Raw genomic sequence first — 23,820 nt, 5'->3', positions numbered from 1 at the left:
TTACATGTCAATTTTGATGTACAAGTCTGCCTGGTAATGTCAAGTAAAGCTCTTCTTCCTTTCAATCCCCACAGGTAAAAGGTGCACTCGTCTTTCCAAAAGTGACATCAGAGTTCAGATTGTTCACAGTGATCACAACGCTACACGTAGCAATGACGACGAGGAGGATGTCAAAGAGCCCATGGTGAATTTCTTTGAGCCCCGTCTTTGTATGCCATGTAGATATATCTCTATTGATGGTTCGGGAAAATTCACAATAGTACTGTAATGAATTGCTCAGACTTTGTTTTGCTCTTATGAGTGAGGTCTTGCTCAGCCGAGTAATTCTTCAAATATGCTTGGTCTTCCCTCAGGCACCGAACAGCAGCGAGTCTCCTGGGACATCGCGCACAGAACACAGCGACCTCCTGGAAGAGGAGGAGGATGAAAGATCGGAGATCAAGGTAAAACTGGAAGACTTTTGAAGAAACACACTCAGTTTAGCTAGAATGCATTATTTTCATCCATTATACACAATGGTCAACTATGCAGAGTTAATGCTTTTATTTTCTCTGTCCTTCTCACAGGACCCCACCAATGGCTACTACAATGTCCGTGGCCATGAAGATCGCCATATCCGCAGCAGTGGCTTCTCTGAATACGTGCCCAACTCACGGCCCGTCTACACGCCTTCGCAGCTGCCCTCCCCCAGCCCCATCTATGGTCAGCAGGGCACCCAGCCTCGTGTCTATGACTTCTCCCACCGATACGCAACAACCACAGCGGGCAGAACCGCATATGAGCAGCAGCAAGCTGCCCAGCAACAGCAGCCCGCCCAGCCGGCCAGCATTTATCCCACTGATCCCCTCTACAGCGGCTCTGCTTACCTACCTGCTACGTATGGCCGCGCCTTCACCAGCTACGTTAAGCCCGCTTCCTATGAGAAGGTGGATGCGTATGACCAATCAGATCAGGCCAGCAAGGTGTCCAGCTCGTCTCGCTTCTCTTATGCCTCTTCACAAGTATCCTCCCAGCAGTCTGACTATGGCCGGCCTTCACAACGTATGCAGACGCATGTCTGACTGGACAAAAGAATTGAGAACAAGAGGAAGAGTACAGGAGCAGATATCCATTGTCACCTCCACAAACACATGTGGCTGGACTAACATGACCAGACTTACCTTACTCAAACAGTCCTTCAAGGACACGTTTGGACAGTATTTGGAGGGAGCCATGCGATTTATGGGGGCGATAGGATAACCAACCTTTATTTGTCGTGATGGATGGCGGGATCTGTAGAGCTCCTGAGCTGGAGAATTCAGCAGATTGTGATGTTCAAGTCAAACCTATAATTACAGTGCGATACCTCACCAGGTTATCTCTACATGATGACCACCCAAACCTGTGGAGATATTCTGTCTCTGTGCCAGCGCCAACTACAAAATAAATCAAATGCATCTCCTGAATTTGGGTGTCCAAAATGACTGGGGGAGCTGTTTACCTGCCTTTCAGAGTTTACTTTGTGTGTTAACACTAAATGTTAAACAAGACCTCTAAAATACTTTGAAAGACATTACAAGCTAAGACATATTTCAGGAAAAAAAAAAAACATGAACAACCTATTGTTGTCTGTCATTTGGTGTTTTGTTGGCATGCGAAAGGAATTCTAAGCACATTTGTGTCTCTATCATCCACAAAAGACTGAGTTATCCACAGAGACAGACACACTATTGTGCACAACAGGCTAGCTCTGCTGACCAACAAGTGCTACAGGCACTGTAGCTACTGTATGAAGAGTTTAATCAGTGGAGGAATACTTCGGGCCTGAGCTGTATTCCTGGAGCTTCTTCTGATAATAACCCTAACTTGTTGGACGTAACAGTGTTGCTTGTCAGTGGACAAGAAAATGTGATATGAAGATAATGTGAATTTTAGCTGTCATGGTAATGGATGGCTATACGTTAACTGTGTGTTGTACCAAGATGGACAAGGTAAGGCCATGAAAACCCAAAGATGGTGATAATTGTATAGGGGAAAATGGGGGCTGACTACTGCTGTCCCACCCCTGGTACTGTTTTCTGATTGTAAAATGAAGAGGAGGCTTTTACCGGAACAATCATAAGTGGTGGTTTGGAAAATGGTGGCAATCTTGAACTTGAAATAAACTTGAATGCAGCGTCATCTTCAGCAGGCTCAGGCGAAGAAAGACGTGTAAGGCAGTCCTAATAGGGACCATACACTCAAGTTTTACAACTCAATCAAATTGTCTCAATATGTTTACAAGAAACAGTACTACCCTGAAACACTAAGTATCTGTACAAATGGCGGAGCCCATACGTTCTCTCTGTTGCATGCAAATGATGTGTCTAGTGAAAATCTTCAGCGTTTATATTCATGTCCATTTCATGTTTGAGACATTGGCTTCTGCACCTGTCTCAGTTGCATTCCACTTCCTGGATGTTTCAGCATGGATGCCTGTACTGCCATTTGTCTAAAAAGCTGTTCCCAGACTGATGAGAGAACAAATGTCACTTAAAGTGAGGAGGCAAACATCATCGCTTGTCTTTATTTTTATATTTTATATAAGCCTTAATGTACAGCGTGTAAGCTGCTCTATTGTATCTTTATATACATATGTATCTATCTTGGTTGATTTATTTGGGTCCACATATTTTCTTCTCCAAGTTGTTCCATCAATCATTGAATGCAGTTACTATGCTTTGTTTATGTTTTGTTTTTTGAAACAACTAATTGCCATTTGTTTATTCATACTTTTAATAATGTATTAAGAATTTTATTTGCTAAAAATGAGCTATCGTTGCTTGTACCTTTGTACACATATTTATATTTAAATAAAACCATTTCCGATAAAGAACTGGCTTGTGTGAATTCTAAAAATTAATCAACCTGGCTCATAGCTTCATCGGGCATGGGGAACATCAACAAACAACGCTTCCCGAGTAGCAACAATGATGAATACATAAATTAGCAGCATTGTCTATGTTGATTTTCCCATTCCCCCAGTGGTGCGTTGCTTTTAATGAAGACAGATGAGATAGTGGAACCCCCACTGTATGTGTCTCCACCTCCCGAAGTGGTTGTGCCCATCTTGTCGGGTAATAGGATAGAGCTGTGACAAAGGCAGGTATTATTCGACAATATGAGCTTGTCTTGTCACCTCTGTTCCCCAGGTAGGCATGCTGCTCACGGCGGGGAGGAGAGTAACATGCTCATTACAATTCTACTGTGAGAGGGGACAAGATCTCACAAGACGGGCATTTATTATGCACAACACAATACAGAACGAGACCTCGCCAAAAGACAAATTATACAGGTAATACAATTAGGTAGATAAAAGATCTTTATTACGACGCCTTTTTTGTATTGAAACGCATAAAACAAAAGATTATAAAATATGCACATATTTCAAATCACACTGTAAAATGCTTGTGAAAATATCTTCTCTCTAAAAAGTGTGGCTTGTCCCTAATATTTTAAAAATACACATTTATGCTTGCATAGTTTGACTGTAAGGCTCCATGGAATTAAGAAAAGAGCATCATCCTCAACCAATTTCTCCCCTTCAATAAATAACACTTATGTAAATCTTTGGTTAGCTTATCCAGGAGACAATATTTCCAGTATAAGTCCATCCAGTCAAATCCTAGATTTAAAAGTTGACCGAGTTGGTTGTTACCAAAGAGAGGAAACTCTTATGGGATAAGAACTCATTGCATTGCTCTAGCAAACTGGTGAAGACCTCATTGGTTTGCTCAGGTGTGTCTGACTGAAGAAGACCCCAATCACCCCGAGTTTACCTAGGAAGACCTGTGCAAAATCCATCTGGATCTAATCTAATGAATATCACATTTTGGCAACTCATTCACAGACCAGGCAAGGCCGGTAAGCATCTGTTAATATTTCATAGAAACACTGATCTAGTTCAGATCAACAACAACTTCAGGGTTACTTGCATATTTCCATGTTAGTGGTTTTGCCTGTTTTAGCACACAGACTACAAATCTGGTATACTTAACATTACGGTCATGAGCTTTTAGATTTATTTATGCATTGTATACGCTTCTGGCTTCCATTGATTATAGTATGGGATGAAAATGTCCCTGCATGGATCTTTCCTTCCTTGTTCTCCTATTTTTTGTATCTTAAATACTTGTATTATGCATTACATTAATGCTGGTGTCTCTAAAAGTACTATACAAATACAATCTGAGACTAATGGCTGTCCTGCAGATAAGTGCTTAAAATGCTTTAATCAATCTGGAAACCAATGCTATGTTCCTATGTGAAAACCGGTCTGTGGTAATGGAGCAGTGTTTTCTGACAAACTTGCATTATTTCTAATAGTCAGTAGGGGGCGACTCCTCTGGTTGCAGAAAGAAGTCTGATCGTATAGTCATAAATCTATGAGAAATGGCAGTCCACAAACCAATAGGTGACATCCCGGTGACTATGTGCCTATGTCCCCATTTTTTATTTTGTTTTTATATACAGTCGAGAGTTGTGGTACTTTAAAATACTTACAAAATAAAACCCCATATTTATAGCAATCTACAGCATGAGCACACTGACAAAGTGCAACATTCACGGCGTCTCACCAGTTTTCAATTTAACATTTTTTAAAACTAAGTAAAATGTTGTGTGTGTGTGTGTGTGTGTGTGTAGTGGGAAAATGGAAGTTGGAATCCAAAATATGTGCTTTAAGTCATTGATGCGAGTGGTTGGGTCCGTGCAACAGTATCCTCAGTCTGCTGCTAAATGAATAAACCTTGGAGAGACTTGTCCTGAATCAGACTCAAATGTTCCATCTCCATTAATATTAGCACTATGATGTTGATCTCTGCATCCCTCCCTGCTCCTATCGACATCCTCAAATCCCTGTCTCTTTCTTGATCCAGTCTACCAGCTTGCTGACGCGCGAGTAGACACCAGGCTTGTTCCGACGAGCGCAGCCCTCACCCCAGCTCACAATGCCGGCCTGGAACCACTTCCCACTCTCCTCGAAACACACCATGGGGCCTCCAGAGTCTCCCTGGTGAGGATAGTAAGGGGAGAGCGGTTATACATTGGGTTTGGATGTGAGAGCATGATAATTATACAGGTGCGAAAACCTATCTGTATCAGCCCTTTGTCCTTTTATTCCATTCTGGAGAACATGTGGCTCGGTCTCACCTGGCAAGCGTCAACTCCTCCAGCCAAGAATCCACTGCAGAGCATCCTGGAGGTGACTTGGCCCTCAGTGACAATGTTACATACTGTGTCGTTGATGATTTTCACCATTGCCTTCTGCAGCAGCTGTGCCTTTGAGCCTGCAAGAGCAGGACAAAAGGAGCCATGTGACCTCTGTGCTCGTCATTAACATCAAAAGGTGGTAATGGGCTGGAATAGCGTGAGCTAATGAAGGTTTAAAAGGCTTCCCAGGAGAGCCGACGTCTGTCTTGATATATGGATATGAAAGAAGGCGTAATGGAATAGAGCAGATTTGAAAAAGATGAGAGAAAAGTGAAGGAGGGTTGAACTGAAGAGAAGTATGTCATGATGGGAAAGATAAAGAAATGGGAGGGACGTTAAAGAGGGGAAGAATAAAAGGATAAAATGAGAAGGAGATGAAGGGAAGAAGAAAGAAGCAGGCAGGGAAGGAAGATGAAGGACAGAGATGAATAGCTCATTGTGAGAAGGATGGGGGAGGAGTAGGATGTCTTCATTTTGATGAGAGTTGGATATGCCAAAAGGAAACACACAACTGGAGAGTGGGTCACCCATAATCGAGAAATAACAGCTGAAAAATTCATAATTTGTATCATCTAGAGTTACAGTGAAAGAAACAACAACAACAAATGACGACGGTTCAACCCCAAATCACCAGTTCATGCATAATACCTCCTTCTCGGAGCGCGCCCCAGCCTGTGACCCAGCAGGACATGCCTGCAGGGAAGACGTGGGAGGAAGCGGGTAGGCAGATGGGTTGGATAGTGTTGGTGAACTTCAGCGGTTCGCTGAGCTCCAGCAGTGCAACGTCATAGTCAAAGGTCATCTGGTTGTAATCCGGATTGGTGATGATCTTCTTTATTGCTCGGCGCTCAACGCCGTCCTGTTTGTACTGGTCCTGCATGCCACTGTAGCTGAGCCAGTTGGATGCAACATGGTTCCTGTGGTTGCATCGTGGGGCAAAAGGTTACTAACGAGGGCGCCAGGACACTAACAGGTGTACAACCTAATACAAGTCAACACAACAGCCCTTCAACCTTTGAGAGTGCAACGTTTCAGTTCATGTTGAGACAAAACAATAAAAACAGCTTTCAAAACCCTCTCCAACAGTCTCAATAAAAGAATTATAAAAGTACATTTGTATTTGATTAGATTTTATGCAAATGTCATAATATTGCTATATATAATTCTGTATAGTAAATATCAACACCACTGTGAATGGGTGAAAATGAACACATTCCCTTCTCAGCCACAATAGAGGGGGCTCAGGTCGAACAGCATGGTTAGTGCTCCACCTACAGGGCACTGATGAATACAACTCCACGCTTTCATGGAAGAAATGTAAATGTAGTCCCTCCTCCAAGGTTTTTTCTGAATTAACTACAACATATGGGGCTAATTTTCATACAGACAGACAAATAGTACAATCCTACTGTGTACACGTGTGCGCGTGCTGGAGATAAAAAAAATGTCACTCACTGTGGGCTGTTGGTGACAAAGCAGTGGGCGGCCGAAAGGAGCCACTTCGCCGATATGATTGAGGCACCACAAGTGTGTCCATAGGTCAGGAAGTGAAGGCTGACCTGCCAGGGCCACTCCCCCAGCTCAGCATTCTGCCCTCCTACAATGCGGTTCAGCTTATAGGGCCTGGTGCCACAAGCTGACATTTAACAGAGAATATTATGAGTTGGACGGTGAGTGCAAAATACTAGGTGAGACTGGCAGGCTTTATCAGAGGGAAAAAACAGAAAATGAGATTAAATTGACTGGAAGCTATCATTAGGCTGGACTTGGCTGTGAATGCTACTATGACTCTTTTGAATCCTAATAAAGGCACACGGGCATATTAGCTGATCAAAAAACTGGAAAAAAAAACGCTGACACCCTGAGGCTTAAGTGAAGGAAAAAAACAAAAACTTGACTGGACCTGCTTTTAAAAAGATGAAATAAATAAATAAGTCAGTCATGGCCTGAGGCTCTTTTCTAACAGACAGCCCAACGTGCAGCTCAACTGAGCTCTTATATAATCTATTTTGAATGATACTGAAGAGATTAGATCCACTTGCAGCCGTTTAAAAAAAATTGTAAAGATGCAAAACATTGTTCCAAGGCGCAAAAGAGATAAAAAAATAAAAAACTCTTACCACAGTTTGCCTCATCGGAGTCATCAGAGCAGTCGTTAACACGGTCACATTGGGCATTCACCTTGTTGACACATTGTGCGTTCATACACTTAAAGCTGAAGTCAGAGCAGATGCCCGGAGCTACAAAGGGGTGGAGACAGGTCCCAAAATCAAAACACATAGCGTATTTCAATCAAAGCTTTAGAGCATTGCATAGGATTTTACTGGTTAAACTTAGCAATCAGCGAGGCTTCAACGTGATGCTTGAATGCACAATGCATTGTGATTGAGGAGCAGACTGCATTGATTGGGGGTATTGATTGGGGTTGAGGTTTAATATCCCTCTTTATTCACAGAAGTGAAAATCAAAAGCAAATGCAAGGGAGCCCTCTGTGTGTCTGTGTGTGTGTGTGTGTGCGTGCATGCGTGTGTGTGTGTGTGTGTGTGTCTGACCGAGTGAGTGAAAGGGAAATTGATAAAGAGTGAAGTTAATAGTAGGAGGAAATGAGAGAGCGCTCAAAGAACTTGGAAAATACTTTGAATTAAGAATGAAGTCTTCAGTGAGTCATCTTTGTAAAATGTCTAAAACTTAACTGCCTAAGGTTAATTGCATAATGGTTCAAATCACTCTGCTGTTTTTGTTTGCTTTAATGCCTGCGAAGAGAATAAATGCAACTCCTTACAAGTTTTACAAGAGGCCTCGTCGCTTCCATCTTCACAGTCCATCTTCTGGTCACACACAACATCCTGAGGCATACATAACCCGTCGCCACAGCGCCACTCATTCTCCCCACAACCTGAAGGGGAAATCAAAAGGAAAATTGATGATGAAAACTTGAATACGGTTTCAGGAGGACATTAGCAGTGCTGCTCCAGTGGACCTCAGCATCGGTCGCCATTCTTCTTGTGCGCATAACACACGATTAAGCAACTGGAGGGATGCAGAGCAAATTGGGCAAAAACTAGTAGTTATGCGCCTTTAATGTTAGCACAATTAGCATAGCATTAGATAGGGTTTGAGTGCCTGAGCAATACTTACTGCAGCTTTTCTCATCGCTCCAATCTCCGCAGTCGTTGACGCGATCGCACACCCAGAGTTTTGGTTTACACAGGCCATTGTCACACGAGTACTGATCTTCCTCACACCCTGAGGTAATAGAAATGCCTTGTATTAAACAGTGCAACCGAGGAAGACAAAAAGAAGAAGAGTAATTCACCAATGCAAATCACTGGATGTCATTTGAACCAGTAGATCAGAAGATAACTAGTGAAAGGTAATGGTTGCAGCCTCAAAGATATATACAGATATTTGGGGAAATATGCAGGGTTTTTTTGCTTTCATGCCAAGAGTTAAATGACAAGATCAATACCACTCTAATGTTTGTAGGATAATAAATATGAGGCTACAGCCAGCAGCTAGTTAGCTTAGTTTGGCACATAGACTGAAAACAGCTAGCCTGGCTCGATCACCCTGCCAGGCTAACTCAATATATAATATTCTTATATAATAATTAACACATTATAGACAGTTCACTTCATTTTTACTAGAACTAAAGTGTTGCACTTTTACAGGGGAATTGTGTACGAGACTATATCTTGGCCGTTTGCAGTGAGTAACTTCCTGGAGCCTGGCAACGTCAATGACGAAATGACTGGGCCCAGCCAAACTATAGACTTGTACATAGATATGTAACCGCCATCAAATGACAACTCTTCAGATTTTGGACAGAGCCCTTTCCCCTCTTTCGAGTCTTCATGCTAAGCTAACTGGCTGCTGTCCGAAGCCTTACTGTAAATTTAACAGGCAGTTGTGAGACTAGTATTGATCTTCACATCATTCAAGATGGCAAAGAGGACTATTTGCCAAAAATGTGCAACTATTCCTTTAAATAAAAAAATTAAAAAAGGGGCTGAGAAGAGGATACAGGAAAGTGGATAAGAAATGAGGTGGCGGGGAGGAGACAGAGGAAGTGCAGTTGGATCGAGGGGGAACTTACGGCACTTCATCTCGTCACTCATATCGCCGCAGTCGTTCCAGCCATCACACTGCAGTTCTTCCCCGATGCAGATGCCAGAGGCGCAGGCAAACTTATTGGGGCAAGCTGCTCACAAAAACAAAGAAAAGAGGAAGGAAGCAGAATAACAAAAGGAGAGGATGATGATGATGATTAATTGACCGAGAGGGAGTGACAGTGTATGTTCGCAACATCCATCATGTTGCCAATGTTTGTCCCGGTTGATCAGAGCAATTATAAATCCATTTCGGTCAGACTGGGAGACAACATAAAGAGCGCAGGGTATTGAAAGTGGTGTGCTCCTGACTGACAGTGGCAAATAAAATGGACCCAATAAACAAGCTCTCTGGTGATTAGTCTGGCTCTTGGGTTTCACTGCAGCAGTTTCTGAGCCTCCATTCCTAAACAGCTCATTTGACTGTCAGTCAGCTGCCGTTTCACAGCCTCTCAGACTACGCAGTTACTCCTTCTGTCTTGCTCTGTTAATGGCAGGCTACGAGTATCAGTCGTGACACAATAGTCCACCCAAATAGCAAAGTCATAAACAGTAAACATGGCTGTGAGACCAGACTTTTAACTCACGGTTGGCAGGATCGAACGCGCTGTATATGGCACTGAAGCCTTTGTCAGTGAAAGACTCGTCAGAGTGGAAGCTCACATCTAGGACGTTGGTTTCGCTGGTCAGATCCAAAGAGGACATCTCTCCGCAATACCTACAGAACAATGTTCAAATGAAAATTCTGGTATATGTGGCCGTTCTCGTGGTTATGACAACAATATGCTTACTAAAGTAATTGCCGACATCAGAGCGAGGGGCAATATCGCTACAAAAATGGCAAGGGCAAGAAACATGAGCAGTCAGACCAGTTGTAAATTAACCAATAATTTAGTTGGATCATCTGAAATATTGTATTTGGAAGTAAAACTGCACGTGTAAACCACTTACACTTGCACTTTGTGCAGACAGGAAAACTGTCTGCACAAAGTACAGTGGGTCAAAGTTGATCCAAGACGTCCGTCTGTAAACTGTGATGGATGCTTACAACAGACGGTTTAGGGAAGCTATTGTCAGTTAAATAAGTTGAAGTCTTACTTGGTGCCCATAACATCCACATAGTCTTTGTGACACACACGGATGTCTACCCCAGGCTCTTTCATGCGGAACATGGTGAACTTCACGCGCACCTTTTTCCCAACAGTGACCTGCAGCACAGAGGAAGAGCTGATAAGTTCATGACAATCTTATTTACCATGCACGGCAATCCTCCACCTACAGACCAAGACATGCAGCTGTGTCCCATGTAAATGCGGAACGACAAGTTCTCAACACACCCAAACAGGATGTGGGTGCACACATGCACAATGACACATATTCACACACACTACATACACACCAGCAAACAAAACCAACACACAAAGCACTGCGGCTCAGCTAGAACTGCGGCAGCAACAGTGGTCTGACAGATGAAGATAGAAGAGGTACTGAACAGCTTGGCTTTTATAGTGCTGCCTCAGCATTCCTCTCGTGGCAGGCTAAGGATGGAGAAGGAGGAGGAGGTGGGTGGAGGGGTTTCAGGTAGAGGAGGGGGCCTGGGAGAGGAGCAATCTTGCAAACCTTGATGGTCCACTTGCAGTCCACTGAGGGAGGATAGAAGCTGGGGTAAAGTGGGGAGGTGAAGACTCCTTTATTCTCAGAGAGAACACCGCCACAGGTTTTAACTAAAAAGAAAACATCATATATTCACATTCGAGCATTACACATTATAATTCTTGAAAGGGTTTAAGTATAAACAGAACTAAACAAATCAAGGTAAACCAAAACAGAAAAAATATATATACATATACAAAATGCAGCTGGAAAATGATGGTTAGCGCCATGAATGTCTTCCTTACCTTTAGACTTGGGGATAGCTTTATACTCGGCCTCGAAGCCAGGCCTCTGGACAACAGAATCAGTAATAAAATTAATCAGCATGATGTTTCCAGATGACGTCACCGCCAGAGGGTTGGAGGGGGGTCTCTGACCACACTTCCTGTGAGAGAAGGATGAGTAAATATAACCACGCATGAGTTGAACGTCTGATGCAATTACTGAACAGAGTTTTGCTTTTCCTGAGGGAACTCAAATACAGCTGAAATTCCTTTTAGTCGGAAGCAGTAAAACATCAATTCAGCAAACAAATTTGAAAAGAAATCAATATATAAGCTGAGAAGGGTAGAAAAAGAGATACATAAGGAGAGTTGTGCCAGCACTTGATAGAAATTGCTTAGGCAGAGTTTCAAAGTCAAACATTAGTTACATTAGCGAAAACTTTCAGCAGCGCTGGCGACAGAGCAACGGAGGTGTAAATGATGCCGCAAGAGCAGTAATACATCTACCTCTTGTACAATAATTTCATCTTAGACTATTGTATTATGAATCTCATAAACCTCATGTCACCTTGGATAAAGCTGATCGCTCAATAGCTTTATAAAAAAAATGTATGCACCGCTTGGTAACGCATATTTGTTTGGCAATGGATTCGGAGTTTGAAATTGCCTGCAGCTACAACTGTCGTTGCATTCAGGAGACTGTAGTTTCAGAATCATATAGCCCTCCCCCACAAACAAAGTGCAATTACACACAGTGGTGTGGCAGGATTCAGGTTGGCACCCTTCACAGATTTGAAAGCGGAGGTCTTTTTTGAGCCAACTCAATCTCACCGAGGTCTCAAACGTTAACAATAAAATATGAGGCATACAGTGTAAAGGCTTCAGTGCCAAAAAATAATAAAAAGGCTGTAATCACAAATCCAGTGAAATGGTAGAAAGTGGAACATGTTTTTCACCCACATCAAAAGAGCTTTTACTCCTAAATCCCTCTGCCACATTTCAGTCAAGTGATTCCTAGTGGTTGTCCTCTGGGAATCATGCAGAACTATATTTCCCCTCTTCCTGATCGTCAAAGCTAAATAAACGAGACAAATGTTGGTTGAGCCCCATCAAACAAACCCTGCTCCCAAGGTTTAAGGCAAGATGAGAATATGATTTGTGTCACTGTGGGAGCAAAAATGAATCAATTTACTGGTCTCAAAGGAGCTGCATTAGTGCAAGTAATACCGCAAGTAGATCATATGATGGTAAAACCTGATCCATCCAGAAGGATTACATTTTAAAAAGCACCAGTGTTTCCAAACCGGGTGGTACCCTCTGACTTACTCTGTGATGGCCTGAGAATCATCTGGACTCAGAGAGTCATAGATGGAGACAAAATCATCAGAGCAGTCATCCTCGATGTGGAAAAAAGGGAAAGTGACAAAGATGGCGTTGTCCTCTGAAGCTCGGATCTGCCACTGACACCGAGACTTGGGGAGGTAGCCTTTTGGGTACCCTGGTGATGAAAATCTTTGTGCCACTGTATTGGCCTCCAGTCGGTAGAAACACTCGTCTGGGGAAAAACAACATTGGTTAGAACATACAGTGAACGTGGATATGAGTAACATGGAAAAAGCAGTTTACAGCTCGCAAATTAAAATCTGATAATCACGTTCTACATCTTCTGCTCATTTTCACAGTTTTCCTAACAATATTGACTGTCAAGGTTGTATATTTTCTGATTTTCCTTGCAATACATTATGCATAGCTATGACTGCATTACAAATACACATTTCAACACTATTTAAATCCCAAGGTCTTCCATCCTTCATGTTATAGATCACAGATTCACATTAGGATAGTACAGCCACTATGGTAATGTGACGTAGTCTAATCATCCAAAAGGTAATAAATCAGCAGACAGTGTCGGCATACTGACTGACTTCTTCCGGCCTGATATCAGGTTCTCTGACTAGAGCAGCACATGTACAGTCCAGGCCTGCCATTCATTACCGACTGGCAGGAGACTGAGCATCTAGCCAGCTGGAAAATTACAACGAGTGATTGAGATGGGACACACTGTACTCACTGGCCCTGGGGCTCCTGGTCATGCGAGGATCTGTGACTGGAGACAGCGAGAGGGGAGGAGAGAGAGTGCAGAGAAACAGGAGGAAAGGTAAGAATGAATCACTAATGTTAGGAGGCTGATAGGATTTGATGAATGAGCCTAAAATATTTGGGTTGCACATTCTCTGTTCAATTTCCCTGCGGCTAAGGGAACAGGTGATGGTGTGTAGCTCTCTCTGCTCCATCTCACCTTAGCCCTACAGCAGCAACCCATACATCTCCGTCTAACTATCTGGGACAGCAACATCAAATTATAAGCACAGAAATCATTGTAAAGAGACCAAAACCACTGAGTCACACGGGGCCGGCGCTTGGCTGGTGGCCAGGATGTGGACAAATGCAATGTGAATTGCTGAGAGGACAGAAGGAAGAAAAATGTCGGTCTCAAGCCAGGCCAGAGCCCAGCTAATATCATTAGAGGATCCAAACGGCATCAAATGTGCAATCTCAGATGCAGCACAGGCAGAGAGGTCTGGTGTATCTGTTATCATCCTATCAGCACCACTCAGAGCAAATAGAAAGCATACAGAATGCCAATGCTGGTAGGAGATGACAATTACCTTATTTAGATCTGTATTCACAGTTTCATCTTTGCTGAATGTTAAATGTCATATTCTGAAGCCAGTAGCACACTCCTTGTTGTCCCCATCGTTCTGCCCCTTGGTGTGAGCCCCTCCCCCCTGGCCCTGGTGGTACCTACATGAAGCAGTGACCTCACTGATCTTGACATCGCTCTTGCTACTCATGCCGCGCTGCTCCTTTATGCCATTCTCCAGTGTCTCCAACACCAGCTCTTCTGAGAACTCCGGTAGAACCTCCAGGTCTTCGGTTGGAATATCAAACTGGGACCAATAGTAGGCTATTACACCCTCACTGGTGCAAAGCAGGGATGAGAGAGAAATGGATGGATGGTGTGAAGGAAGCGCAAAAAGACACCGTTGAGTAACAAGCTTCAACATTCAAGTAGAAGCCAAGATTAGTGGAACATGGGGGATTTGGATTACTGGAAATAAAAAAATGTACTTGTTACTACAGAATAACTTCACAGCACTGTTACACACAGTTTGGTCACAAGTCAGCAGAACTTATCTAACCCTGATTTTGGTTATTTGAAGAAATGCAAGACTCACAAAAGTTCAATACAAGGTCCATTCTTTTTTTACATTAAGTTTGTTATTCTACACAACAGGAAAAATAACTACAAATCAATATTTCACATTACCTGAATGCAGTGACCCTAGACTTAGTGTAGTATTTTCCGAGGAGTGGATCTTTCTTGTAGTTTTCCTCAAGCTGTGTAGAGAAGATGCATTAGAACTGAAAACAACATGTTCAAGATTTCCTTGTCTGCCTAAAGACAAAAGTACAAATTAGCATGTTAACATAAAAACGCCATTAAAAAAATCTCACAACACTGAGATTCTCAATTAACTGTTTTGCTGCAAACTGTATCAGACGAGGCTGCAGTCATACGCTGTGGTCTACCATACATTATGAATGCATCTAGCATCAAGAGCTTGTTGTGAAAAGGTAATAGGGGCCATGTGCAAAGGATGAACCGGTTTAATTTGTATTGTTAGTGATAAAAGCAGAACATGTCTTAAAGGGAGACGAAAGGGGTCGTTCACAGTACAAAGAGTTTATCACAAAATTAAATATCAAGTTTCAAAATGGCCATTTCCAAAGTATAAGTCGGCAACATCAAATATGATCCCAGTGCCATTTTACTAAAACCATTGAAGAGACACGGGGAGGTAAAATACAGTTTTTCAAGGACTCTAAAGACAGGTGGTGCCAGAGTGGCAGAGTAGAGTTCCCACAACTGGTTGAACATGATGTCTCTGTCTCTGTCTCTGATTGTTTGCATAAAGCCATACTGCTGGTCATGTAAACCAGCAACCCAAATCAGAAATTACTACTCAAAAGCGGTCCTTTTTGTTTGTGCATGAATGCAAAAATAGTTCACGCTTTTTCCCCCCAATCTCCTAGTCATCTAATATTCCAGCTCCACTCTAATCCTCACCCAACACACTCGCTTCTGGAGCTTTACACTAAGAACGAGTTTTTTTTAAAATTTCATTTTACTATCAACATGCTTCTCTAAGTGCTGCTACAAGCATCTCTGCCTCCAATAATAGGAGGCGCTTTTGAGGGATTTACTAAGAGGATGTAGTGCGTTTCATTCCACCCACACACAGCTGTGCCTTCTGCAGTTTCTCTACATCGAGTGGGACATTTTTTTAAAAAATCATTTCCACGATACCAAAAAAAAAAAATTCTTAGTGATAGAAAGGAACTGAGTGCAACACTTTGCTAAAATAGTTAACAATAACACAATCAGTAGGAAAGAAAAGGGAACAAAATAAGAAAAGTCAAACTCACGAGCGCCTCCAGTTGGTCTGCCAAAAGCTCAAAGTCCTCGCTGTCGGTATTCTCCAGCTCCTGCTTGTACGGGACACCAACCAGCTTCATATGCCCACTGAAGACCTGCACTGTTGGGCCATACATCTTACTAACAGTGGCTGCTTTTGAATCAGCATCTTTAACTTGGAAGGGAAGAAGCAGACAAGAGTTAAGTGATTGGTCAACGAAATGCTATGAGATAGCTGCCTCTGATGAACGAAGAGACGCCAGTTAAAGTGATCTCATATGGAGCAGACAGTTTGGCTCTCGGAGCGATTAAAAACAGCCAGTTGAATCGAGAGGCTGTTTATCAAGACTTCAGAGGCCGTTTTATCAGACCCTGTATGTGTAAAACGACAGGGAAGCTGTGCCATGGACTGTTTTCTTTATTTGCAATATTAAAAAGGAGAAAGTTGGAGCTGTCAAATAGGCAGTAACTAATGGGAAATTATAAAGTCACTCTTATCAAAGAGCTGTGCATTCGCGGCAAGAGGGAATTATCCACTTTGGAGTTTCTGATGTTGGCAGTAACTGATGTTAGAGATGTAAATATTCACAATTTCTCATTTAATTCTATAAAGAAAGTCTAGTTCTATATACACTACGTCATTTCTTAGAGGATATAGAAAATGAAAGCAGTCAACTACACTCACAGACAAAGAACCAAATGAGGAACGCTGCAATCGCCGCAAGGATGAGAAGCGCCACAAGGACCCCGATCAGAATGCCGAGCTTCCTCTTCGATGGCCCCTTCTCTTTGTCGGTTAAGAAGTCAATCCGCTCGTGACGGCCATTGTGACCCTGCTGCTGAAAAAGAGCAAAGCAGACCAAAGTTGTTTTCCTGTAATAATGTAACGGTGAAAAATATCAATGAGCGTTTCCAAAAGCACACGATGACGTCCCCAAATGTCTAGAAGAGTAAAGAAAACTGAAAATATAAACATTTTTTAAAAAAAAAGCTGAAATCAGAGGATTGTAACTCCTTTTCCTAAAAGACTACTTGAAAATTAAAATAGCTGCCGGTTAATTTTTTTTATTGACAACTGATCGATTATATGATACATCACCTATACATTAAGTTGTTTTAAATGGTAGGATAATGATGTCAGCCATATGCCAAATGAGACTTTTATGTAATTAAAAATTAGAGAAACAACACTAATCCTTTTTTTTTATGATAAAAGCATCACTCTCATTTTAGGAGGGAAATATCTTTGACCTACTGCCCTTATCAAGCTAACAGAGAAATCAATGAGTGTAATCAAGCGAGTGTAATCGTGAGACAGATTATTTGCATAATGGTGTAAAACAAAAACAGCCTTATTTTTCAATATTTAAAACATTTAACTTTGACACCAGCATTGGAAAAAGGAAAGCGGGATGTGAAATGCCTTAAACTACTTTCCAAGGGTGACAAGTTCAAACAAGCCGTGAGGTATACGGTGGCACAGAAACAAAACTGGCAAAACCTGTTCAGTAAACGTGACAACGCTTCCACACCGTCAATTACACGTACACATGTTAAGACATCACATGACAACTCAGGGAGACCTTGTGGAGATTAGAAGCTTGCTGCTTTAGGCTGAATCAGTATGTGTGTCTGTCGATACTGTGTGTGTGTGTGTGTGTGTGTGTGTTATATTTCAAGTGGGTGGACTGAGAGAAAGGTTTCAGGCCGGTTAGTAATCAACACACAATGAATTCAGGGCCTGTAGCCCATGAGTGAAGAAGCCTGAGTGCCATTAGGGATGGAGAATCACTTTGGTATTAAATCAATTTGTCAGATGTGCGTCCCCTTAAGATGGGGGCTCAATTACATGAGTCTAGATGATAACTCATGGCAATTAAGGCCTATTCTTACCCAGCTCGGGCTTCCACACATACTTTCTAATTGGAATCTCTAACAGCAATCATGGTCCAGAGAGGGGAATCATTAGAGATGGGGTCAGCAAGTGCTCCAGGGTTTCTCTCTCTATCAGTCACCCGGATCACAGTCTAATAAAACCATTACATGCTCTTCATCATATCCCATTCTTCATTTTTTTTAAAGAGATTCTGCTATCCCATTTTAACCATGTGTAGCCTTTGTAATTAAATCCCAGCTCAGGGTGCTAAACAGGAAGTAGTGCAGCCTGTCTCTGACCACCGCCTTATGGAGGAAAAGCCACAACATGCTGATGCAAACTAAACAAAAATAATCTAAATCGCTGGTAAATATTATGCATGCAGTCAGTTGCCGCAGAGCATTTCTAACCAGTTTGACAACACTGCTTCGAGGTGTGGTTTGAGAAAGAAAACAATCTCGAGCACAGTAACAGAGGTCATTTAAACATGTGGTGGAAATCAACCTTTTTAATTTCTTTGGGAGAAACGAGCGTGATGTGAAAACTGTGAAAACAAAAAATGGAATATATTGTAATGTATGATACTAAGTTTCTGTAAACCTTTCGGCTACTTATTATTTCTGTTTTCTGGACTGTATACATATTGATTTGTTTAATTATATGAATGTGATGACTGCATTTACTTGTATATGCACAACTTAATATAAAATACAAACTGTGTAGGAATTCTCAGAGCTAGTGCCACATGAGCCATTTTCAAGAAGGTTAAAGCATCAATAAAGGGATAATTTTTCCGAGCGTCCTCTTGATACTAAAGTACATATATGACTCTGCTGGTATGACAGAATTCTAAAACCTTGATTTCACATTGACAAGAGGAAATGATTGAGCTTCTTTTTCTGCCACTGGAGTGATGAAGCTGAAACGAGAGTCGGGCAAAAAATACAAAACATTTAAATCAAAGAAATTAAAACAAATTATTTTATTTTACATAAGTACGTTCAGTCGTGCAATCAATATTTTACTTTAGGAAGTGCGATGTTCGTGTCCTTATAAAAAGTGAAGTTAGTCCCATTTTTACAAGCATAAGTAGCATAGCCAATAGTACAGTGAAAGAAACAGTGTGTACGTCAGTCTGGTATCTTTTTTTGTGGGTTAACATAACCTTTGTTTGTTTTTTAACCTTTGACCACGTATCTCTAAAACTGTCCTCCTGTGTTCGCGTCGGGGGGCTTCAGATTCCCAAGAGCCTCCACACAGATGTGCCTGGCAGACTCCAATTCCACGTTTTAATTCCCGTCTCCCTTCTAATTTATTTGAAAGAAATCAACCATTTAACCTTTCTCTCTATTGTTCAACCTTCCGTGACTAAACTGATCATTTTACAGTTTAGTCAAAGTGAGCTGGGGACATTTTACACATGGTAACTATGGTTACAGTGATCCAACGGGCCTTCACTCCTGGTATCGTGCATGTTGGTGTTAAAAATGCACTATTGGCTCACTGTCACAATTTAGCAGGACATTTGAACACAACAGAGTTATCTTTAATGTGAGAAGTAACACCAGGGCTCTCCTTACTGTGACAAATCAAATGGCTGGTGTAACAAAATGGCCTATGGGCTTCTCTTTCATTGTTTCGGCCAAACAGTCAAGTCCCGAGTCTCACACCCCTCGTCTTAACTGGGTGTGACCCGCCTGTTTGCAATATGCAACCACATTTTCTAAATCCCCACGTCTGTTAAGACAGTTGCAGCATTATGTTCGTTCTCCGATTAGCTGACTAACTTATTAAGGAAGCCCTAGGAGGCAAGTGAGAAAATAACAATTGATCCAATTTCTAAGTCTTTTCTCTCCTTTGGTTATTACTTAAGAACGAGTGGGAAAAAAAGCTTTTGCTGGGATAACTATTCTTACATTATAGATTTCTTCAGGCAATACGTTTAGCTGGCACCGTCTGTAACTTGCTCTGCTCCCATGTCAATCTGCTTTTCCAAACTGGGGGCGTGCCGACTGACATTTACTGTGGGTAGTAATACCCTAACTATGGTTAGTACCTCAAATTACCCAACTTCAAAACACCCAAACTATTCCTTTTCATATCAGTCATAAACACAGGAGAAATAATTTAAATTATCTCACTTGTCTCTCAAGGCTTCCGTATTATATCTACTTCATATATCAGTTTAAAACAATATGGATACATGTCATTGATACTGTACAATCATGTAAGGCCAAGGTACAGTGGCAACTATAACCAACCAACTAATATGCTGTGCAAGCTTAACTTAGTTCCACTTGTGGTACCCGTCTGCATGTATTGGTGCAGCACCTACTCCAGTGGTTATCAATATTATATTTAGCTAATGAGTGGCACAATGCAGTCAGTGACACACAAGTCAAACAATATGCTCTGGGGTTGAGATCAATAAAGGAATCCAGCCATTCAGCAATGCATTCTCACAACACTGTCAGACTCACAATGGTTGAAAATAAATATTAAAAATGATGCAGCAGAAACAGAGAAATCATCCCATTTATCCCACACAAAACTTGGCACCTGCATTACCCATGATGCAACTCGACCACCGACTACCAGCTAATATAGCATTGAGTCGCTAGCCTCAAGCGGAGTTAAGGAGCGGGCTACAGATGTCTGATAACCTCACTTATTTCTAACCCCACTCACCCGGATTGTGTCACAAAATAAGTCTCATGCCCAAACCGACGGTGCCTGAAGTGACATCACTTAAGGACATTTATCGGATGTTGCACAGCTCCCTCTGGAGCGACAAAAGACTTCATACAACGGTTTTCACATCTCCAGAAATATGCCCCAAGACCTGTAAACAGACTTTGATGTCCTCCTTTGAAAAGCTCTCATATGCCATCTACACATCTAACCAGCACCAATCTGTCTTAAGCAGACAAACCAGCCTGAAGACTGCAACCAAAAGAGACCATCACATTGCTACAACAGCCAATTAATGCAATTTAGGCTTCAATGGCCTCATATTTACTTTTAGTGAACAAACACCGATACATACCTCTCACTTGACACTAGCCCTAAGCAAACATGTAGCAGTTGGCTACTTAGGCCACGTAGTGCAGAATTAGTCAGGTGACGGTGTGAAGAGGAAGAGCTGCTCCAGCCTTGTGGCATACTACCACCTTGGTGCTCAAAGGTGGAGCCAAGCGGAAGAAGTCTTCCTCATTACAGAACTGAGGAAGACTAGACGAAGAGCAATGCTGCTGCCCCTATATGGAAGCAGAACTGCTTCAGGTCGTGCACACAGACCTTATTTCACACAAAGTTGCAGACAGTGGCCAAAATTGTAAAGCCCAGACAAAGTGCAAACAAAGCCTGTGTGAAACTGAATACAATCAATTATTTATGAAACCCTGTTTTGTCACCCAGTGGAGTCAATAATAAGAGACGTCGCGTTAAGCATTCACTTCCCTATTGCTGCTCAGATTCAACATAACTGCCTTTAAATGTGGCCCAGAAATGCAGAAAAGCTAAGTATGGCCTCACCTGAAAACTGAATTACTGATAACTCCACTAAGGCTCCACATAAACAGAGAACCAACAGATTAGAGTCATCACAGTATTCCCTTTAGAGCCATAATATACACGACTGAACTCATTGTCTGAGTAATCAAATATTAACAAAGGAAGAAATGTTCATTTCCCAATCGTTTTACTCGTGCATCATATTTAATTTAAAACAAGCATGTCTCCCTTTTGTTGTGTGGCATGACAACCTTGGTACTTATTGTAGTAATAGTTCTATTAAATATATTTCGTCACCTACAACAACATTTTGTAAACATAGGACAATAGTTTGACTGGTCCTTAATTCATGCAACAATGCAGGGAAACATTTCCTTGAGAATCTAACACACCTTACCTATATAATATAATGTTGAAAGAAAGAAAACAGCACTTGTTTACTAGTTTCTATGTTTTGCAATGTCTCCAGAACAGCAGGGAGGTCAAGTTAGGACATTCTCGGCAATTCTCACGTATGGAATATCTTACAGTGTGGGCACTCTGTCATCTCTGAGCTGCAAGGCGCTGATAGATATGGATTTTGATAACAAGCTACTGTTTTATGAAGTTCTTGTTAATGTCACACTAACTTTAGAAAGAAAACAGTTTATTCTCCCTGAATCCTGTTTCATGTTTGCCCACATTCTCAGCAGTAGCCGTACTGATACACCGCAGTATGCATTTCCCCCGGGGGTCCGGACTGTTTTCATGAAGCTGTCAAATAAAGGTGGTCGAGAGCTGGTGAATTTCATCCTTCATGACCAAAGCCTTGTAACCATTAATGGGTCCTTGCAGAGCTTACCTGTCAGACACTGTTTTCTGCTCACAAGACTGGGTTATGTAGTAGCAACAACTGTATGGATATTTACATAATGTATGCATGTTCCAGGAGAAATATACATATAGGTTAGTCAAACAGCTTTTAGAATCCTTCTCTAAAAAATAAAACGTACATTTAAAAGAGTAAACATCCATGTGAAATCAGCAAATAGCATTCAAGTCAATGATGATGTTGTTTCCCTGGTTTCATCTGCCTTCACATATCTGCCTTTGTGACCGAAAGACATTACGATGTTTTGTCAAATGAAAAGGAAAAAGAATAAGTGTGGGAAAAAAAGATTCTGCAGAATAGATCACTCAACTGTCATATATATTCAATTTAGAATATGATATTATTAAATCTTTCTAAATGGTAATGTGGATGAAAAAAAAAAAAAAACGACGTGTGTACAAAACAATGTTCACTTCCCACATCTTAATATCATCTCATTCAAAAAGGTCCCAGACGTCTGATTGACAGCAGACTGGTCAACATGACAACACCACAGGAGAGAAACGCCATTTTTAACACTAGTCGAGTCTTCCCCGGATCAATCATCCATTCAAACATCTAGAATATAGTGGAGACTCCCTTTTTGAATCAGTGTTGATCCTGGATGAGAGATGCACAGAAACACACACCGATACTCGAACACAGAAACGTGTTCACAGTTTGTTTCTGAAGGCCTGACAAACAGAACAAATAAATCTGGGCCCAAAGCAAACTATCCTAGTGTGTGAAGTACGTCTCTTTGTGGGAGGAAACAAGCCACACTGTCAACGACACGAGGATAAAGTTAAATTCGACCAAACTTACGTCAAATTGAAATCTGGTGGAACTCATCTTCCAAAAGCGCTCCAATTGAAGTCCAACCGGATCCGGTTCACCCTCCCGGGAGCGGCGCAAAATTAATAATCCTGAACTGTTTTGAAAATATAGATGTGCACCTCGTTCAATTTAAATCCAGATATCGGTGGGCCTTTAACCGCCTTTATCGTCGCGAGCTGGTAATGCTGAACCACCTGAAAGCGACCTCTTCCTTACACACCTATGATATAGACCACGCCCCAAATACCTGCTGCTGCTGCTGCACTGTCGACGTCAGTGGGCAAAGCCACACTACTGTTTTTAAATGACCGGTAGGACCATTGTCATGGCACCAAATAATTATAATTATATAAGTATAAGTATGCAGGGGAACGTTTAAATGAAGCGGCTGCTGCTCCGTCTTTGCTCCGTCTTTTGTCCTTTATCATCGTAACGTGTGTTCCCCCTGCTGACCATGTGTGGATGTTGTAACAAAAAAACTGAAACCAAATCACATGTCAGAGTTTGACAGTATTAAGTCAAAGTAAATAGAAAACTAGAATATGTAAAAATGTTAACAAAAGAGTGGTGCTTTACAGTTATTTTTGTGTGGTATTTTAGATTTGTATTTATTGATCAAGTTGTGTCTATTTGTTGCTTCTTTTTGAGATTCCAGATGCCTCTAGAGGTCGTGTGTGTGTATCCCCTCAACTAACATGAAACAGAAAAAAAAAATTCTGAACACAATTTAAATTGATGCAATCCAATATATCAACATCGTAAAATACAGACTCAAAATATATATATTTTTTTTTTAATGAACGACCTCTCTATTTTAAGTCTCATAAAGGTTGTATTCAATGTTTTATTGGATTGCAGAAGAACAATAATTGCCTTTTTTCACTCACTGTACTTATGTGTGTTCATCTGAATTCCCGGTTTCTACCTTTTTGGCTTGTGTGAAAACCATCTCAAACTCTTCAGGTTGGCCTTAGGGAGGACATGAGTTGTGCAGTTACACCACAAAATATTATTATCTCTCAGATTGTTTCATTAAAAGGATTTTTATT

General features: G+C 41.6%; 2 protein-coding genes across 7 annotated transcripts in view; one reads left to right on the top strand and one right to left on the bottom strand.

Annotated features, from left to right (window-relative positions):
• The window catches only part of kirrel3l (kirre like nephrin family adhesion molecule 3, like), a 32,487-nt gene extending 29,641 nt beyond the window's left edge, over positions 1–2,846 (top strand). Inside the window, exons 13-15 of one of the 2 annotated variants that reach the window (XM_034553486.1) lie at positions 75–184; positions 354–443; positions 567–2,846. In XM_034553486.1, coding sequence (XP_034409377.1) covers positions 75–184; positions 354–443; positions 567–1,061 — 695 coding nt within the window. In that variant the 3' untranslated portion in view covers positions 1,062–2,846. The remainder of the gene's footprint in view (positions 1–74; positions 185–353; positions 444–566) is intronic. The other variant, XM_034553487.1, reaches the window with a different exon arrangement.
• A 476-nt stretch (positions 2,847–3,322) lies between these two features.
• On the bottom strand, positions 3,323–22,977 carry zmp:0000001114 (suppressor of tumorigenicity 14 protein homolog). 5 transcript variants are annotated; one of them, XM_034553480.1, is made up of 19 exons: positions 22,760–22,977; positions 16,381–16,534; positions 15,707–15,870; positions 14,547–14,617; positions 14,025–14,197; positions 13,287–13,322; positions 12,542–12,770; positions 11,237–11,376; positions 10,959–11,062; positions 10,437–10,546; positions 9,926–10,056; positions 9,326–9,430; positions 8,368–8,475; positions 8,012–8,125; positions 7,350–7,469; positions 6,685–6,865; positions 5,878–6,146; positions 5,170–5,306; positions 3,323–5,029 (listed from the first exon to the last, which is right to left on the bottom strand). In XM_034553480.1, exons 1-19 carry the CDS (start codon positions 22,784–22,786, stop codon positions 4,868–4,870), a joined length of 2,535 nt encoding a protein of 844 aa, XP_034409371.1. In that variant the 5' UTR covers positions 22,787–22,977; the 3' UTR covers positions 3,323–4,867. The 5 variants fall into 5 exon arrangements, with proteins under 5 accessions (XP_034409371.1, XP_034409373.1, XP_034409374.1 ...); XM_034553482.1 differs by having other exon boundaries at positions 15,707–15,864; XM_034553483.1 differs by having other exon boundaries at positions 15,707–15,816.
• Between the last annotated feature and the right edge of the window lie 843 nt (positions 22,978–23,820).

The sequence above is a fragment of the Cyclopterus lumpus genome, chromosome 16, assembly GCF_009769545.1.
Source record: "Cyclopterus lumpus isolate fCycLum1 chromosome 16, fCycLum1.pri, whole genome shotgun sequence".
Lineage (NCBI taxonomy): Eukaryota > Metazoa > Chordata > Actinopteri > Perciformes > Cyclopteridae > Cyclopterus > Cyclopterus lumpus.
Note: the sequence above shows the minus strand (reverse complement) of the source record. Positions and strands in the feature narration are given on the sequence as shown.

What these genes read in the sequence shown, in the direction of transcription:
- zmp:0000001114 (XM_034553480.1), bottom strand. Translation starts at nt 22,786, where the DNA reads ATGAGTTCCACCAGATTTCAATTTGAC. An exon ending in CGCGTTCGATCCTGCCAACC is followed by an intron (nt 9,431 to 9,925) that starts GTGAGTTAAAAG and finishes TTTTGTGAGCAG; the next exon opens with CTTGCCCCAATAAGTTTGCC. An exon ending in GAGCGATGAGAAAAGCTGCA is followed by an intron (nt 8,126 to 8,367) that starts GTAAGTATTGCT and finishes TTTCCCCTTCAG; the next exon opens with GTTGTGGGGAGAATGAGTGG.